The sequence below is a fragment of the Metopolophium dirhodum genome, chromosome 7, assembly GCF_019925205.1.
Source record: "Metopolophium dirhodum isolate CAU chromosome 7, ASM1992520v1, whole genome shotgun sequence".
Taxonomy (NCBI): Eukaryota; Metazoa; Arthropoda; class Insecta; order Hemiptera; family Aphididae; genus Metopolophium; species Metopolophium dirhodum.
The window spans coordinates 4,349,440-4,366,230 of NC_083566.1; the positions used below are offsets into that span (position 1 = coordinate 4,349,440).

Below are 16,791 nucleotides of genomic sequence, written 5' to 3' on the forward strand. Positions count from 1 at the left end.
AAAACAAATTAATATACATTATATTAATATAAAATCAATGATAATTTTTAATTTATTTTAAATTGAAAATTTGTTTGAAAACTATAAGCTATAATATTAACGTATTATATTATAATGACGTTCAACATTCATATAATTATTTACATTATTTTTAGTTTTAATTTAAACTACAGGTACGCAATTTCGCGGTCCTTTGATACTATATAATGTATAAACATATATAATACTATATATGTTTTTACTAAATTTTTTATATTTTAATATTATAATATACATTACATTTAAAACTAATTTATAACTTAATAAGGATGCTGATTAAATATTTAATGTTTAAATTACGTATACTTACATAGTTCCACTATAAGAATCATCATTCATATTTTATACTATAATAATATGATGATATAAGTACTCACTACTCATATCTGAACAATGTTAAAAATTCTTGACATTTTTAGATGACATAATACAAATCAATTATATAGTATAGCCGTATAGGTAATTAAAATGTAATTTTAACTGACTCATAGATTCACAGTAGGTCTGGTATTCATTAAAATAAATTTTAAACAGGAAATATAATAAAATAATTATAAAAATATGACATTGCTCAACTGACACAGCTAATTTAGAAGTAGGTATTATGACTTTGCACAATTAATAGCTGTATAAAGATGCGACACAAAATAAAGTGTTTTAATTATTGCAGACAAAAAGTCTTTCTAAAATGTCTTCATAAGGCATAATATTATGGCTTTCAACAAGAAATCAACCTATAGTCATATAGTTTTACTGCCTCATGAGGGTATTTAAATTAACTATTATTAACGTCTTGATATCTATCAACAATTTCGCATACATAGTTTAATCCATCCAAGACGTGTTACTTTTAACAATAATCATAAGGAAAAAAATATTTTTGCATAAGCAGTTTTCTAATCACTGTATTATTTAAACGAATTTAAACAAATACTAGGCAGGCACAATAATATTAAATATTATGTCTTAACTATTATACCTTTGTAAAATCATCTTTTTTATCAGTATAATTTTAAAAATGAATAATGTCTTATAAAAAGTATCCTTGCTATAAAACAGGTTATAGTCAGAAAATAGAGATTAATTAATGTTTAAAATAGGACTTATATTAAGTGTAACTATATTAACTTATTAACTGTACATAATATTATAATATTACCATTATATTATTTTAGTATATTATTATCCTTTCGCACCATTAAAGCCTGTTAAAAATATTTTTAATTCAATTATGTATTGCATACAATATAATATTATTTATTTGCTGTTCAAATATCATTATCATTTGAAATTGTTTTCTCAATTAAATAAAACTATATTATTTTTAGTGAATAATATAAAATTTTAATTACCTGTAACTCGTTAATGGCAACCCACGAATTGGCCGGAAATCCTTGTAAGCTAGGAACAAGAAATTGTAGACATCCAGACCAATGTCCAATGAGTAACATCATGCATATTAAATTGAATATCCTCATAAACACACTGGCCATGTTCAGAAACTATAATAATGATAATATTATTATTATGTAAATGAAGACGATTAATAATACCTGCATTATTGTTAAATGTCACATAGTAAATCAATATGTATTTTATAAATATAGATTAAACAAGCTATACACAAGCTTTGGTGCGATTCAATTTTATTCTACACCACTATTACAGAAAAAAAGGTTTATTGTATATTTGAACGCTGATTACAACAAAGTTCGAGAAAAATCTAAGCAATTTAAAAAAAATGTTCATATAATGTAATATATATTATAGGTACTTCATAATAAAACACAAATAACTTTTTTGCAATTATATCACGTTTTCGAGCAATTTTTATAAAATATGTATTAATATTTTCGCGATAATATGTTTTTATTTTAAAGAAAGCACTAAAGTACTAGTGAAAGTACTCTAAAAGTTTTAAGTACCATATGCTTTTGATTTCAAAATGTATATAAACTGTTCGCGTAGTATGTCAAATGTTATCATTACTATTTAAGAAAATCGAAAATTGTATTATACAATGATTGTCATGAATTCAATATTTACAATAGTATTGTTTTAATTAAAATAAAGTTTATAATGTTGATACCTACTTTGTATAAATACTTAAAATTCCTGTTATTTACATTTGTGACGTTTAACCTAACGTGAAGTTTTTCAACAAATATTTATATCTTAAAACTAGGTATGAAAAAATATTTAGCTTAAATCCTTATAAAAAAATATATAATAATTATTGCTCTCAAGTTAAAAATGATACAATTTACATAAAAACTGCATACCAATAACAATAGCTTATGAAAAAAAAATGTCAAGATATTTTTTTTATAATTTTTATTTAATTTTAAATAATAGTACTCATAAATATTTAAAAATATATAAAAGTATTATCATATTTTAAACCTATCAATCGTGAGATATGTTTTTCATTTTGTACCTATTCGAAACTAAAAACTATACTTAGAATATTTTTAGAAATACACTATGTTATATTGTTGAAAATATTGTTCAATAGAGTATAGACTTATTATAGTCATAAAATTATGCACAATATTCTACTTGAATTATTGTTCAATTATTTTACGACATATGAGATATGAATGTTAAGTACATACTATTATAGACTGGTATCTTTTATTTTGTTCGATTCCTGTTCTGGTTCCGGTACTCAAAAAAGGTTCTGGTATTAAAAAAGTTATTAATTTAAGTTTGAGGTTAAGGTTAGACAAATTTATTAAAAACCATATTCAAAACCGATATGTTTTATTTAAAAGTCACATAGGTCCCGGTTTTTTGAAAATATTTTAATTCGGTTCTAGCTTTCAATATTTTAAGGGATTTTGGGTTCAAGGGCCAGTTATTTTTGGTTTGGTTGCAGTCTCTAGACTTCTTGTTCTCTATGTGAGAAATATTTATACTTTATTGACACATTTTATATTATATGGTTTTATAATACTTGTTTAGTGTTTACACTATATACAGCTGTGGTAAATTATGATACTAAAAATGTTTGTCTAATAATGAAATTATCAATTAATAAAAAATGTAGTATATATTATAAACTAATTTATATATTTAATGAGTAAGTAGGTAAGTATAATAAGATAATTTCTCAAAAAGTTCAAAGTCATAAAATATATAAATTATTTAGAGATAAGTACCATAGGTTTAAATTCAATTTCCGTCAGTTCAACTGGCTATTTAATTTAATAGTAGATTATTAAAGTTTAATACAAAATTGTCTCAGTAAAAAGCTGATGTATTGACTGAATTTTACCTCCTATATAGGTCGTCTACCGCTGAAATTGTTTACAGTCCATTTAATGTGATGAATTAAATTCCAACACTTGCAAATATTATTAAGTTAAAATAATTGTGTGAAAATAACAAAAAAAAGTTATCATAAAACAACGTTTTCACAAAATATAATTACGAGCAAAGTTTTTTACAAGATGTCATTGTCATACATTTGGAGGCTTAAAGTTTATTAAATTATTTTGCTTTCAAAAGTTTTAAGGTCATTAACTCTACTGCGCTTACGTTAAGAATTATATTATTTTATTTGTGAAACACAAGCTCGTTCACTAGTGTATCTCACATTAAGCTACAGTTATCAATAATTATTGTGTGATTTACAATCCAAATTTTCCACCACGGAAGATGATAATTGTCTATATTTGATTTGTATAGTTATAAAAGAATATTTATGTAATAGGTATGATAATTGATCATCCGTTCTTTAAAATAATGTCTCAGCAACAAATATGTGTTTTTATTTATTCCTTGTTAAGAACCAACAATAATATAATATAATACATAATATTTTACCTATTATATAAACAACTAAATTTTAATCACAATTTATCTACTTTCAAATTCCTAATATTATGATAAACCGATAAACTGTCAAAGAAATAATGTAATAAATCGTATGATTATCGTATACTACGATTACAGTAAAATAATTAAATAATATTTGAAAACTGTTCCGTTTTCATTTGATATATTTACCTAATAGTTTAATATTATTGTAATGCATGCATTATATTGGGTGCACAAAAAAAATGATTACATAAACACTTCATATTATAAAGAACACACTCTGTTAGCATTATTCTTACCAAAAACAAACAATATTGATCGGAAGTAAAATATACATACACACATAAGCCACACAATGATTTCGCATCAAACATAAATATAAAAAAACATAGTATAATAGTCACAAGAAAATCAAAATAAAACAAATATTTAAAAAATAATTATTATAGCAACGCGAGTGAGTACATAATCCCATGAAGAATCATATATGTGTGTGTTAAATTTGATGGTTTGGTATTTTGTTAGAAAAAAGGCGTTTCAATAGCGTAAATAGTGAGTTTATATTATATACAGTGTGAATTATGCAGCCAAAATATTCACCAGGTGATCAAACAATGAAAATGCACTAAACAATAATTATCATTTTGGCGCAAACGCTGCTGTTGCCGGTGCTGCCCCGTGCGTTAATTATGACGATAACTACACTTACAATATTTTATTTTATTGATTGTTACGTTTCAAATTGTGTATAGTATATATATATTATTATTATATATATATATCGTATGATATAATGTGTACCGCACTTTGAATTGAATTGCGGTTTTAATGAATGTGTCGAAGCCGGATGTGAATATATGGTGCGTGTGTTTGTGTGCGCGGAAAAATGACCCATCCACGTCTGCTTTTGTAATTCACGTCACATATTTTCCACATAGGACGTGGGAGGAAAAACGCGTTTAATAAATCGCCGACAAATCACATTTTTCCTTTGGTGGGTATCAAACTCCGAACAGAAATTCCTCTTCATCGGTATATAATAAAAACGTGTTCAGATTTTTAAGTTAAAAATAAAGTGATGTATATAGATGATGAGTAGGTACACTGAGTTGTAATGATATAAATTATCACAGAAAAAAAAATATAAGAAGAAGAGGTAAAACAAGCGCAGACGATTATTACCTTGATCATGGATCGGCTTTCAATCTGACCTTGTTGACCCGACGACATATCCGATCGTATTCTTAACATCTACAAAAAAAAATAATAATAAACGGAAACAAGCCGGCATGTTAGTGTTAGTGCTGCGAAAACATACGCACGACGGTCGAAACAAACAAAACTAAATAACGAGTTAGCGGTTAGCGACAATATTATTATAAGCTTATCATGCTAATTATTTAAACATTATTGAATTTCGGTTCGGGCAGGTACGAGTTAGACATAATATCAAGTTGGCATTCCTTGTTCCGTCAAATATCTTAGGTTTAGAAACACGACTAAATAATCAGAGGTATTGGTTATTATCACATGCATTTCTCTCAAACCAAAATTAATTTAACTCAAAAACAAAAATAACATAAATCGATAAAAATTGAAAAAATTGAAAGTGTCAAATATCGGAGCATAAAAAGAGCCAAAATATTTTATATTATGTTATCATGTTAAATAAATGATAATATGAATATTTGATGAAAATCACTTAGAGTCTTAATCGACATCGTCAACAATTATTGGTTTTGCGTAAAAATTCACAATTTTCCCAATTATTTGTAACGCGCTAGGATTACTTTTAAGCCCACGCAGTTCCAATTACATCCAATTTTCTACCAAAAACCACCCCCATAGTTAAAAATTAAAGAATTTTCCCCGTTTCAATGCGATGGAGTATTTCACGATCAATTATTTGGGATAAATTGTTATGCGGTAAATTATCGACGATGAAATGACTGGACACCATTTTATCTATTTTAATGAGATCGACTGATTGTAAAATTACTTTTATTTTATATCATTACATTTTAAATGCATACAATATTATATAAAATTGTACTTGATTAGTTTTAAATATAAAATTGATTTTTGTAATTGCTTCGTTATTATAATTTCGTATTAAATAATATTTAATAACCTGCTATTAAAACATTGCATATATTTAAATATTTTTCTCAGTAATAATATAAACATATTGAACATAATAATTCTTTGATCATGGTCGCAAAAATGTGTTAATCTAAAGTCTAAACCGTTTAATATTTTTTTCCTGTTCAAATAATTTTAAATCCAGGAATATGAAAATTATTTATGGTTCAATTTTTTTTTGATTATACATTTTCTATAATATAGGTTAAAATAATAAAATCTATAATTAATATTACGAGAATAATACATTTTAGACCTAAGCAAATGAATGTATTACCTAATAATATAATAATCAAATAGCTATCCACAAAGTGTCAAAATAATTATTGTTTAATAAATAAACTCTTTTATAATAATAATAATTTTTTTTACTACTAAGATTTAAATTTCAAACAAAATACCATAAATAATCAAAATAGATAATAGATTAATTTCAAATATTTATAATTGTTATTTTTTTTTTATCAGTTAGTTGTTATATTTGTAATATGTTTTAGGTCATTAAGAATTAAGATAACATAAATGTCCTGAATAACAGTAATTCATATTATAATGAACGACCATTATGGTTAAGACTAGAGTATTCTAATTTATTTATCATTTTAATTGTTGTTGTTTTTCTCTCGTATAATAAAAACCTAGGTTATAATTTTTTCTATTACCTGTGTGTTATGATAGAAAATACAAATAAATAAATTGTGAGCAAGATACAAAGGGTGATCATTGATTTGATTTTTTGTAATACTACTCCTAATAATGTCTAATCAACCGAGATCATTATGCATCTACAAACTATACATAGTACAATAGAATCTGTTTATAATGACATTCAAGGGACCAGTAAAAATTGGTCATAATAACCGATGTATTATGTATTATATGAAACATACGAGTATATGATTATATCAAATGAATGTTCAATTTAAAAATTATTTATTATTTATATCTGAAAGTTACGTAGTTTACATAATATTATTAAATGACTTACGTATACTTCTTCCCATTGGTTAACATAGCGCACCAATCTTGATAAACGGAGTAATCTAACTAAACTGAGTAGCTTCGCGAGTCGAAGAATGCGAAGAGCTCGACCAGCGTGTAAAATCTGTATACCTTCACCCACATCCTGTACGCAAATATAATATTATTTAAAACACTTTGATTAATTTTATCATTATTAAAAATCGTGATTACAATTCGGTACCTGATTAAACATAAGAAATAGATAATCCAATGGAAGAGAACTAACCAGATCCAGGAAAAACCAGGATCGCAAGTAGTTTCTAGCTATCAGTTTTGGTTCTAATATCACTTGTTCAGAATTGTCCGTTTGTAAGATGCCTGTAAAATAATATAAGTCGAATATTTAAAAAAAAAAAACCCGTAAAATATGTAGGTGAATACCGAGTATAAAATATTATGTAATATAACAACCCAGTTAAATATCTTGTAACAATAACACATTAAAAAAAAATAATAATTTATCAAAAATAATATACAGGTACTGTAAAAACCCACTCAACTTAAAAAAATACATCATACATTGTTGGTAATTTTATTAATTTTAACTTTTATATATTTTACAAAAGTAAACGTAAATATTATTTTATTAACACAATTAATATAAATGTGATTAAACTATAAGAACATATACGATATACATGTAATTACGGATAAATGGATGAATGGATAAATTATATATTTACGCAACACCAATCAAAGGAAAATCGGATCTTATATTACGTTATAGTCACTCACATAAATATTTAAACCCAAATGTCCATAGATATTTAAAATTTTCACAAAATAATTTATATTAGCATTTTTTAGACATGGTAAATTTTTCAAAACAAAAATGTTTAAAAGGAATATCATTTTTAATTTAAAAAAACTAAGCTACTTAACACCGTAAAAATTTAGAAAGTTTATTGATTTTTTGTCCAACAAAATACTAACAATGTCTCAAAATATATGTGTATATTTTTGGATTTGTTTTTAGCGTCTTACATTAATTTGTGGTGCTGATTGTTAAATTGGCACTACAAACTTTGAAATTGAATAACCTTTGGAAATACGTTCCAACAAATTCCAAAAAATATCCAACAATATTCTATGTGTATTGTTGGAAGAGTTTTAAAGTGTTCGTTTGCATATGTAATGCTGAGCACGTAGTTAGCACTACTAACTTCGAAATAGAATAACTATTAGTATAGCTTCCAACATATTCCAACAATTTTCCAACAACGTCCAACAAGTCCGAGAAAAGTTTGCTGGAATGGTTTAAGATTGTTGTGCCAACTTTATAGTGCTAGTTTCACGTAGATAAAACACTTTGGCTCTTTTTAAGTATAAATAATTTGACATGTTTTACTTTTTTTTAGATATTTTACAATTAATTATAAATAATTATAAAATAATTGTATAGTCGATCAAAAAGCTTAAAAAATTAATTTAAGGTTCCTTACAATGTTTTCTTATTTGAATTAAAAAAATAGTCGGGTGTAAATATACATTAATATATTACAACATTATTAGCGTATTTATTTATAAGCGTTTAAAGTTAAAATTTTGAAATGTTGTTAAAATCACGAATATGTGCATAATATCATTTTGTACTTTTCAATTTGTATAATAAATAATATATAATATAATAAGGCTAAAACATTAAGTAAAAAATTATCCATATGACGATATTGTATGATGAAACGAGTTAGTTATTATTGTAATTTAAAATATATTAATCGTTGAAACTTAAAGAGCATCGGAACCAATTTTCGTATGCAATAATTGATGATCATTGAATTCAAATTCATCACACCCAGTCAACTACAAGGTTCACTCGAAATCTACTGCACAGCAGAGAGACTTGGCCAGTTTTTTTTTAACCATTTATTACAGGATGTAAATGTGTGCATCCTTTTTAGAACGTTAAAATAGTTTATAAGGTATAAAATATTCATAAAATTATTTACGAATAAATATAACAATCGTATCTCAAAATGACTTCTATTAAATCTATAAAAGATGTTTGTTGGGATAACAACGTGTCCCATAATGAGTTCGTTTTTGAATTTCCATAACCTCTTTAGATCACCACCTCGTGAATCGTGCTGATATTGGTTGATGATACTTTAGTTGTTTAATATTAACGATACATTTCAGATACAAAATATTCAAAAAAAAAAAACGCTTAATGATGTTAAACTCACCAGAAAGTCAGTAATCTACTTTCTTAACCACAGAAAAAAACAGAATATTAATACAATTTCTTATCCAGTTATCATTATACGAAGGTTACGAATTTTCAATTTAAATTGAATAAACATAAGCACTACTTAATAATGTGAAACGAAATACTCTAACAAAATTAATTCATAATTAGATAAGTTGTTTACCACTTTAAGAATTATAAAAGCGCTCTTAGTATTTTGTTATTATTTGCATATTAAGCAATTAATTTTATTTCGACGATTATTTTTTCATATATTATTATAAAATATTGTTTATTATAGAAAATTATTCAAAAATAGTCTATTATTACTTAAATGATTTATTGTATATGCATATAATATATGTATATACAACATTTTATTTACAATATATGATTAAAAATTACGAAATAAAAATTTTAAAAGTATTTCAATAATATACTATAACTACGTCACTAAAAAACGAAGGTCAGGGAATTTAATATTCTAAATAAATATAAATATTTAAAATTTGAGGTATAATTACCCAATAGGTACTTTAGTGGCTTTACAAAAATAATTGCAATTTGTTTATCCTTGTATTATGATCATTCAACGTTAGTTTCTTAACGTAATATTCTTATAATAATTCATTAATACCACAAAACGTTCATCACTCTCATAAACCTAAGTGTATGCCAATCCTTAATAAATTAATAACTTGATAAAATTATAATCCACTTCAGTTGCTTAAATAATTATATACATTTTAGCAATACTGCATAGGGTATATATTATAATAAAATCGTTAAGTTAGGAAATGTTTGATTGTAAAGAAATTTTAGATGTATTTGATAAAAACTTAGATGAAATAATTTAGTATGAAAAATAAACTTAAATATGTTTAATGCCAATAATGTTTAAATTTTAATTCCAATACACAGTAAATGATATGTTTTAACAACAACATTTTTCAAATTATTTTTTTTTATCAAAAAGTAAATGTAATTTAATAGAATAAAACTATTACAAAATGTACATTTAATAAATCATCGTTTAGATAAAAAAAACTAACTAAAAATAAAATATTGTTTGAAATTACCATATTATATTGTTTAATGTTTAGTATTAGAATTATTTTTTAAAATACATTATAAGTTTGAACTGTGGCAAAATATTGACACGGTCGCAGTTTTAAACTTTACTTCAACTACACAAATACCAATTTTATGACAATATTATCTTTAGAAAAATGTATAATATTAGATGGTAGTACTTGAAACTTGAAGATGTATTCTTTGTATAACAGTGATATTAAATTGATTTTTTTACATTTCATATAATTGCATTCATTACAAGTTTTTGAGTTGGGTACATAGGTACACATTTTATTTATGTTAACTGTAATTTTTTTATCATATTTAATCAATTTAAAAAACTTTTAAAACTTTATTCATATTAAATGTGAATTTATTAATTAGTTAATGAAAACTTACCGTTTGAAAATCACTTTTGTAAGCTGAGCTCTGTTCAAAGCTGAGTTTTGATGTAATGCCTTTTTTACAGTTATCGGTACAAATAATCTAACCGACACATGACTTTACTACTATATATCTCCTAACGTCTTTTTGTCATTAATTCGTATTCACAAACCAACAATTGGATCCATATTACGCGTAAAGGCGCATAGTAATGGCGTAAAGCTAAAGGTATTTCATTAAACATATTTTTTTTTTTTTAAATTGTTTGAATTTGGAACAATAATAATACAGGCTACATATCTTTCAATACCACCATTTATCAAAGCTTTAGTCTTATTTTTTATTATCGTAATCTTAATTTATTACAAATATAATAAATTATTAGTATGTTACCCGTTCTAAAGTTTACGATAATGTCCACGAGGAATATCGTATCCGATAAACAATTAAATGTTATCCATCTTGTATCGAAATCGTCGTTGAAAAAAGATATTCCAACCGGAAGTATAATCAAATTGGCAACCAATAACAGGAGCATGCACAAATCCCAATAAAACCTGCAACAAAAACAGACAAAATTATGTATAACGAATAAAATTACACAAATCATTTACATAAATGTAATGAGTTTACATTTACTTTTGCATAAACAATACTGCGGGAGTAAGTAAATATTAAAGTTCGCATCCATATAAAATTCTGTACGTTTCAATTATGGGAAAGAAGTTTATTTCGTTTGAGAAATGTAATTTATTCTATTGCGTATAATATAGAATTCCAAGATAGCAATAATTATTCAATGTTAAACATTCGATTTCGATAGTAAACCAAAAAATTAAAATTAAAAAAAAAAAGTCGTTCATGTGATGTGGGCATTTTTACACGGAATTCTAAATCTAAAAATGTTATAAAATTATGTTAATAGTAGCTATACCTCCAATACATTTACAGGACACAATAGAACAATAAAATATTTTGCACGTGCATTTTTTGTATTAATTATATCATAAAATAAAAACGTATAACTACGACATACTATACGTGGAACAATTATATTTTAATATCCATAATAAACAGTACTATATATTTCAATCCTTATTACAGTTTTAAAATAACATTTAAAAACAAGTACCTATATGCGTACTTACATATTATTATCGTATATCATCACAATGTATATAAATTATAATTAATAATATACAATACCTTCACTATAATTAATATATTACCTAAACATAATTATATGAGTGTTAGCAACAACTACTGTGAAGTAACTGTAATTTCCAGCTATTAATTTTAACGTACTAAAAATCACATACGAATTATTTAAACAAAGTTAAGTTTTTTCCTTACCGACTGTTTTGGGTATAATAATAATTCAAAAAATTAATACATTTTCATTGGGAAATTCAAAACTAATTATTTTAATACGGAAAAATCATATAATACCTACATTTTATCTGTTTAAACTAATCGTACTGTCTCATACGTCATCTTACTAGAACCTAAAGTAAACAACTTGTCCCGTTTTCTCTATCACATAGTAATAGTTAAGATTCACAGTTAGTAAAATGTAAAACAAATAGATAGAAATTAAAAATTAATTCAAAATAGATAAATGAAATGATAATTTATAATAATAATAATAATAATACAAATCAAATGAAAGATGATATTTCTCACATAGTTTTAACATTTAAAAAAAATCATAATTGCTAAAAATTATTTATTATTATTTTACAATACATTTGTATTGTAAGTATACCATGCCCAGGCGATAATAAATATTATTATTAATATTATTTTTTTTTTTTTTTTTTTTTTTTTTTTTTTTTATTGAGTAACCCGCGGCAACATAGGCCATTGGGTGTGGGGAGGGTACTGTAGGTTTTATATTGGGTAGGTTTGGTAGGTTTTATATTGGGTAGGTTGGTACACGTGTGTGTTGTGTTTGGCAGAATTTCTAATGGGGCACCCGTAGGTTTCTGCCGTGCCCCGGGGTGGGGGGATGGCGGCACTTGTTCTCCGGACACCGTGACTTGCCCGAAGAAAAATGCCGCCCAGTGGCCGGGAGTCGAACCCGCGACTGCCAGCGCCGCAGTCGACGCGTTAGACCGCTCGGCCACCTCGTCCCCCCTATTAATATTATTATTTATGATCATTCAATGTTATATTGGAAATTATAATAAGTAACCTATGTTAGTGTTAATGAACACAAATCGATCACATTTTTTTTAAATACATTATTGATACGTGGTAACAATTATAATTATACCATATTATTATGATTAGACGTTTTTTAATTATTTATTTTCTATTAAGAGAGTATGTGATGTGTATGTACATTATGACGTTTGAAATTCTTTTAAATAAAAATGTATCATCAAAGTATTATTGTAGAGCTATATAATAGACAGACTAAACACATACATGTGAATGGTACATCCACTGCAGTTGTCACATTGACATATACTATTTTTAAGCTAATGGGTGACGTCCGTGAACTTATTAGACCTTCAGTAACCATTAATTTTAAAAATTTGCAGACTTCCTTAAAAAAAAAACACGAACACGTGTTTTAAATCGCTGACATCCACAAGTATAACATGCATAATATATTATATATAAATACCATAAAAATACGTACATTGTATGTGGTGTATCTATTACGTTTTTTTTTTCATAGGTACACAAAGTATAATTAGTTAATTCAAATCAACAATCTGGTTATGAATACAAAAGAATTTAACAATTCATCTCAGTTTTAGATATTTTAGAAAAAAAACCAATTGGTCGATGATAAAAAGTATATAGATATTCCACGTAAATTAATTGTAACGCATATACGTGTATTTATCGCACATGTTCAGTGTAGTTTTCTAAACTTACGTCATTTAAATGTTTGGAATACAATTTGTTAAGTACCTACATTTTAAGACCAAATATATTTAACAAAACATAATATTTGAATCATAAATAAGTATATTAACACAAGTAGATGTCTTCAAATATCTAAAGTGACTTTTAAAATAAATTATGTTCATACACCTATATAATTAATACAATACTATAATAGGTGCCTGGTACCTAGTGCCTACCGATACGTTTTAAAACAATATGTCTAATGCAATTCTCAATGAAATTTATTTTTAATTAAAATTTATTTTTTTTGTACAAATATTTAAAATATTCAAAATATTATCACCTTCCGGCAACAATTTATACAATCGATACATTTCTCCGGGCACACAGTTTTTTTTTTTTAATTTTGGCAAATAAAATTGTATTTCGATATGATATTCTATATATTTTCCAAACAGGACAAGATTCAGGGCTGAGTGGTTGTCAGGAAAAAACTCGTTTACAATGAGTTTAGATTAAAAAGAACTGTTCAGGCAAGCTGACGAATACATTTAAATAAAAAGGACGTGCTATTGAGAAACGTGCACAGATGGTTATTTGTTTCTTTCTTTTTTCTTTATATTTTTTTTTTTCTGTTAGCAGAGCGTATGCTGGTCGGAGAGGAGAACATTGACAAACACGGTTTAGCCGCCTGAGAAACAGAAGAAGAAGAAGACGTCTCGGATTCCTGTGTTCGCGTTGTAGAGATGAAAAAAATAAAATAAAATATACACTATTGCAATTTAGAATACTTGACAACAAAGGTCATTCGGAAATAAGGGTTAAGAATAATGCTACTCTGAAGTGCAAGAGGAAGAGACGTATACCTATATATAACAATGTACGCATGCACTTTCCTAATTATTTGGATAGCTGCGACGACGATCTGCGGAAACGTTCACATGTTTTTAATGACTCGTTTATTGCAGCGCATTTTTGTCTTCAGATTTACCGTTGCTTTAATAATAATTGTATGGCCACTAAGTAGTCCCATTATATGACGGTGTGTGTAACACATAATATACTGACCCTGAAGTTATTGTTTGACAAAAAATGACAAACTAATTCAAGGTACTGTGAGAAGTAACTCTCTCGCTGACAACGTTTTGAGTACAGACGATTGACTAATCACTTGTGAACAGCCAAAAAAAAAATATTGCCGAACATAATAATATATGATGGACACCGAAATTCGATCGGCTATAATTACAATTCACAACTTACACAGCTTACACAAGACTTTTGAAATCGTTTGTCCGTAGTTATCATTTTAGTTTCACACATCAGTCGGGTTACTATTATGATAACTTATTTACAAATATATCTACATTCGTATTGTTATCTACCTGTAAATTTATAAAAATATAATAAACTGGCTGAATAACTAAACTTTTTTTAACATTTCTTTTTTTCCAATCTTTTAGATTCTTATTATAACTTTAATTTCTATGGCAATTACAAATAATTAATATTTATATTATAGATTTAGTATTAAAACTGAAAATAAACATTACAACTGCCAATAATATTATTACATTTTATTTGTATTGCAGATATACAATGTAATATAATATGTGTATCTGAATTTGCTAAATAAGTAACTCTTATAATGTCCTATTTTTATTAGTAAATCTCGTAGCCATATACATTTTAAAATGTTCAAACTTTATAAATACTTTATGATTTACAGAAACATAAAACAGGGTTTAATGTTTAGTTAACGGTGGAAATACAATTATAATTAAATAGGAACTAACTTTCTGGTTAATTCTCTGCGAGTACATAAAATTGTACTCAAGAATTTAAGTAATTGTTATATATATAGGTATATCTTTCATGCATTATTTATTTGAACCTAGTTACGAAATGAATAGTTTTTGCGAAAATTATAATGAATGGCACATACTATATTAGTGTACATAAATTAAAGTGAAAATTGTTGTATTTTCATATCGACTGACACGAGTTTTTTCATGTTAATATAACCAATTGCAAAATTTAAATAATTATACACAATAATATTTTGAATTGTTCGATTCCTCTCTCATAACATTACAATAGTTTAACGAATTCCACGTTTTACAAATAAAAAAAGTAGACAGCGAATACTTTATAATCACAATTTCAAATATCGACATAATTGGAATATTATTAACTTTCGAACGAAATATCAGAGAATTAATAAATAATAGCTTTAAAAATAATAACAATATAACAAATACATGTTTTTAAATATCAACCTACCATCGGAAAAATTATTGAAATAATTGATTTTCATAAAATTGCATTGATAGTTTAACTCAAAAAATAATGTATAGTATAAAACACATTAACATAGCATAGTTATTAAATATTTTTAATAGCGTTACTATAAATTAAATTATGTACATTCATAAAATCCATATCAAACATTATAAGTATTTTTTTGTATAAACAATTACAGTATGAAATTGTTTATACAAAATATAATAATTTACAAAATATTTTCATCCATCATTATGTCAAATTCAAAAATATGTGTGTGGTATCAATTATTTGTACAACAGTGATAGATTCCAATTTATGTCTATATTTTATAGGTTATAAGTTTATTTTAATTTGTATATTGTATAATATGTATAGAATTACAGCAATACAATTTAAGAAAACAAGTTAGTAATTTATTTAAACTGAATACATTTGCAAATGTAAATGTAGGTGACAAATAATCCATTTTGTTTGTATTAAAAGTAGGTATTAAAAAAATTAATTTATCTTTTCCTCGGGAATTGATAACTAACTAAAAATACCACTAAAAAAAAATTGATATTTTTATCAATCTCATTCTAGTAAAAAATAAATTGACTAACTTCTGTGTTGCTGAAAATAAGTGATTATGTGTGAGTGAAAAATAAACGGTCAAAGAATGTGTCATCACTGTAAAAATCCGCTTAAACATACATAGGTAATTACACTTTTTAAAAATACTATGATTTTGTGTAACGCAGTAAAAAATATGTGTTTGTGCGTCCCGCCTTGAACTTTTAAAATCTCCCTGTAAAAATGGGCTATGAAGGAACAAATAAATACTTCTACAGATATATATGTTAATTATTCGTATACATTTAAGATTAGAAAACTTTAAATACATGTATACATTTATCTAGTAATTTCATTGTTGATAATAATATTTACGACAAATTTAATTTAATAATTTAAAAATGTTCGTATCAGCAGAT

General features: G+C 25.4%; 1 protein-coding gene across 2 annotated transcripts in view; it reads right to left on the reverse strand.

Annotated features, from left to right (window-relative positions):
• LOC132948603 (potassium/sodium hyperpolarization-activated cyclic nucleotide-gated channel 2) overlaps window positions 1–16,791 on the reverse strand; it is a 48,560-nt gene that overhangs the window by 10,946 nt on the left and 20,823 nt on the right. The window contains exons 2-6 of one of the 2 annotated variants that reach the window (XM_061019143.1): window positions 11,066–11,229; window positions 7,208–7,344; window positions 6,992–7,129; window positions 5,044–5,112; window positions 1,392–1,541 (exon numbers count right to left, since the gene is read on the reverse strand). In XM_061019143.1, coding sequence (XP_060875126.1) covers window positions 1,392–1,541; window positions 5,044–5,112; window positions 6,992–7,129; window positions 7,208–7,344; window positions 11,066–11,229 — 658 coding nt within the window. The remainder of the gene's footprint in view (window positions 1–1,391; window positions 1,542–5,043; window positions 5,113–6,991; window positions 7,130–7,207; window positions 7,345–11,065; window positions 11,230–16,791) is intronic. The other variant, XM_061019144.1, reaches the window with a different exon arrangement.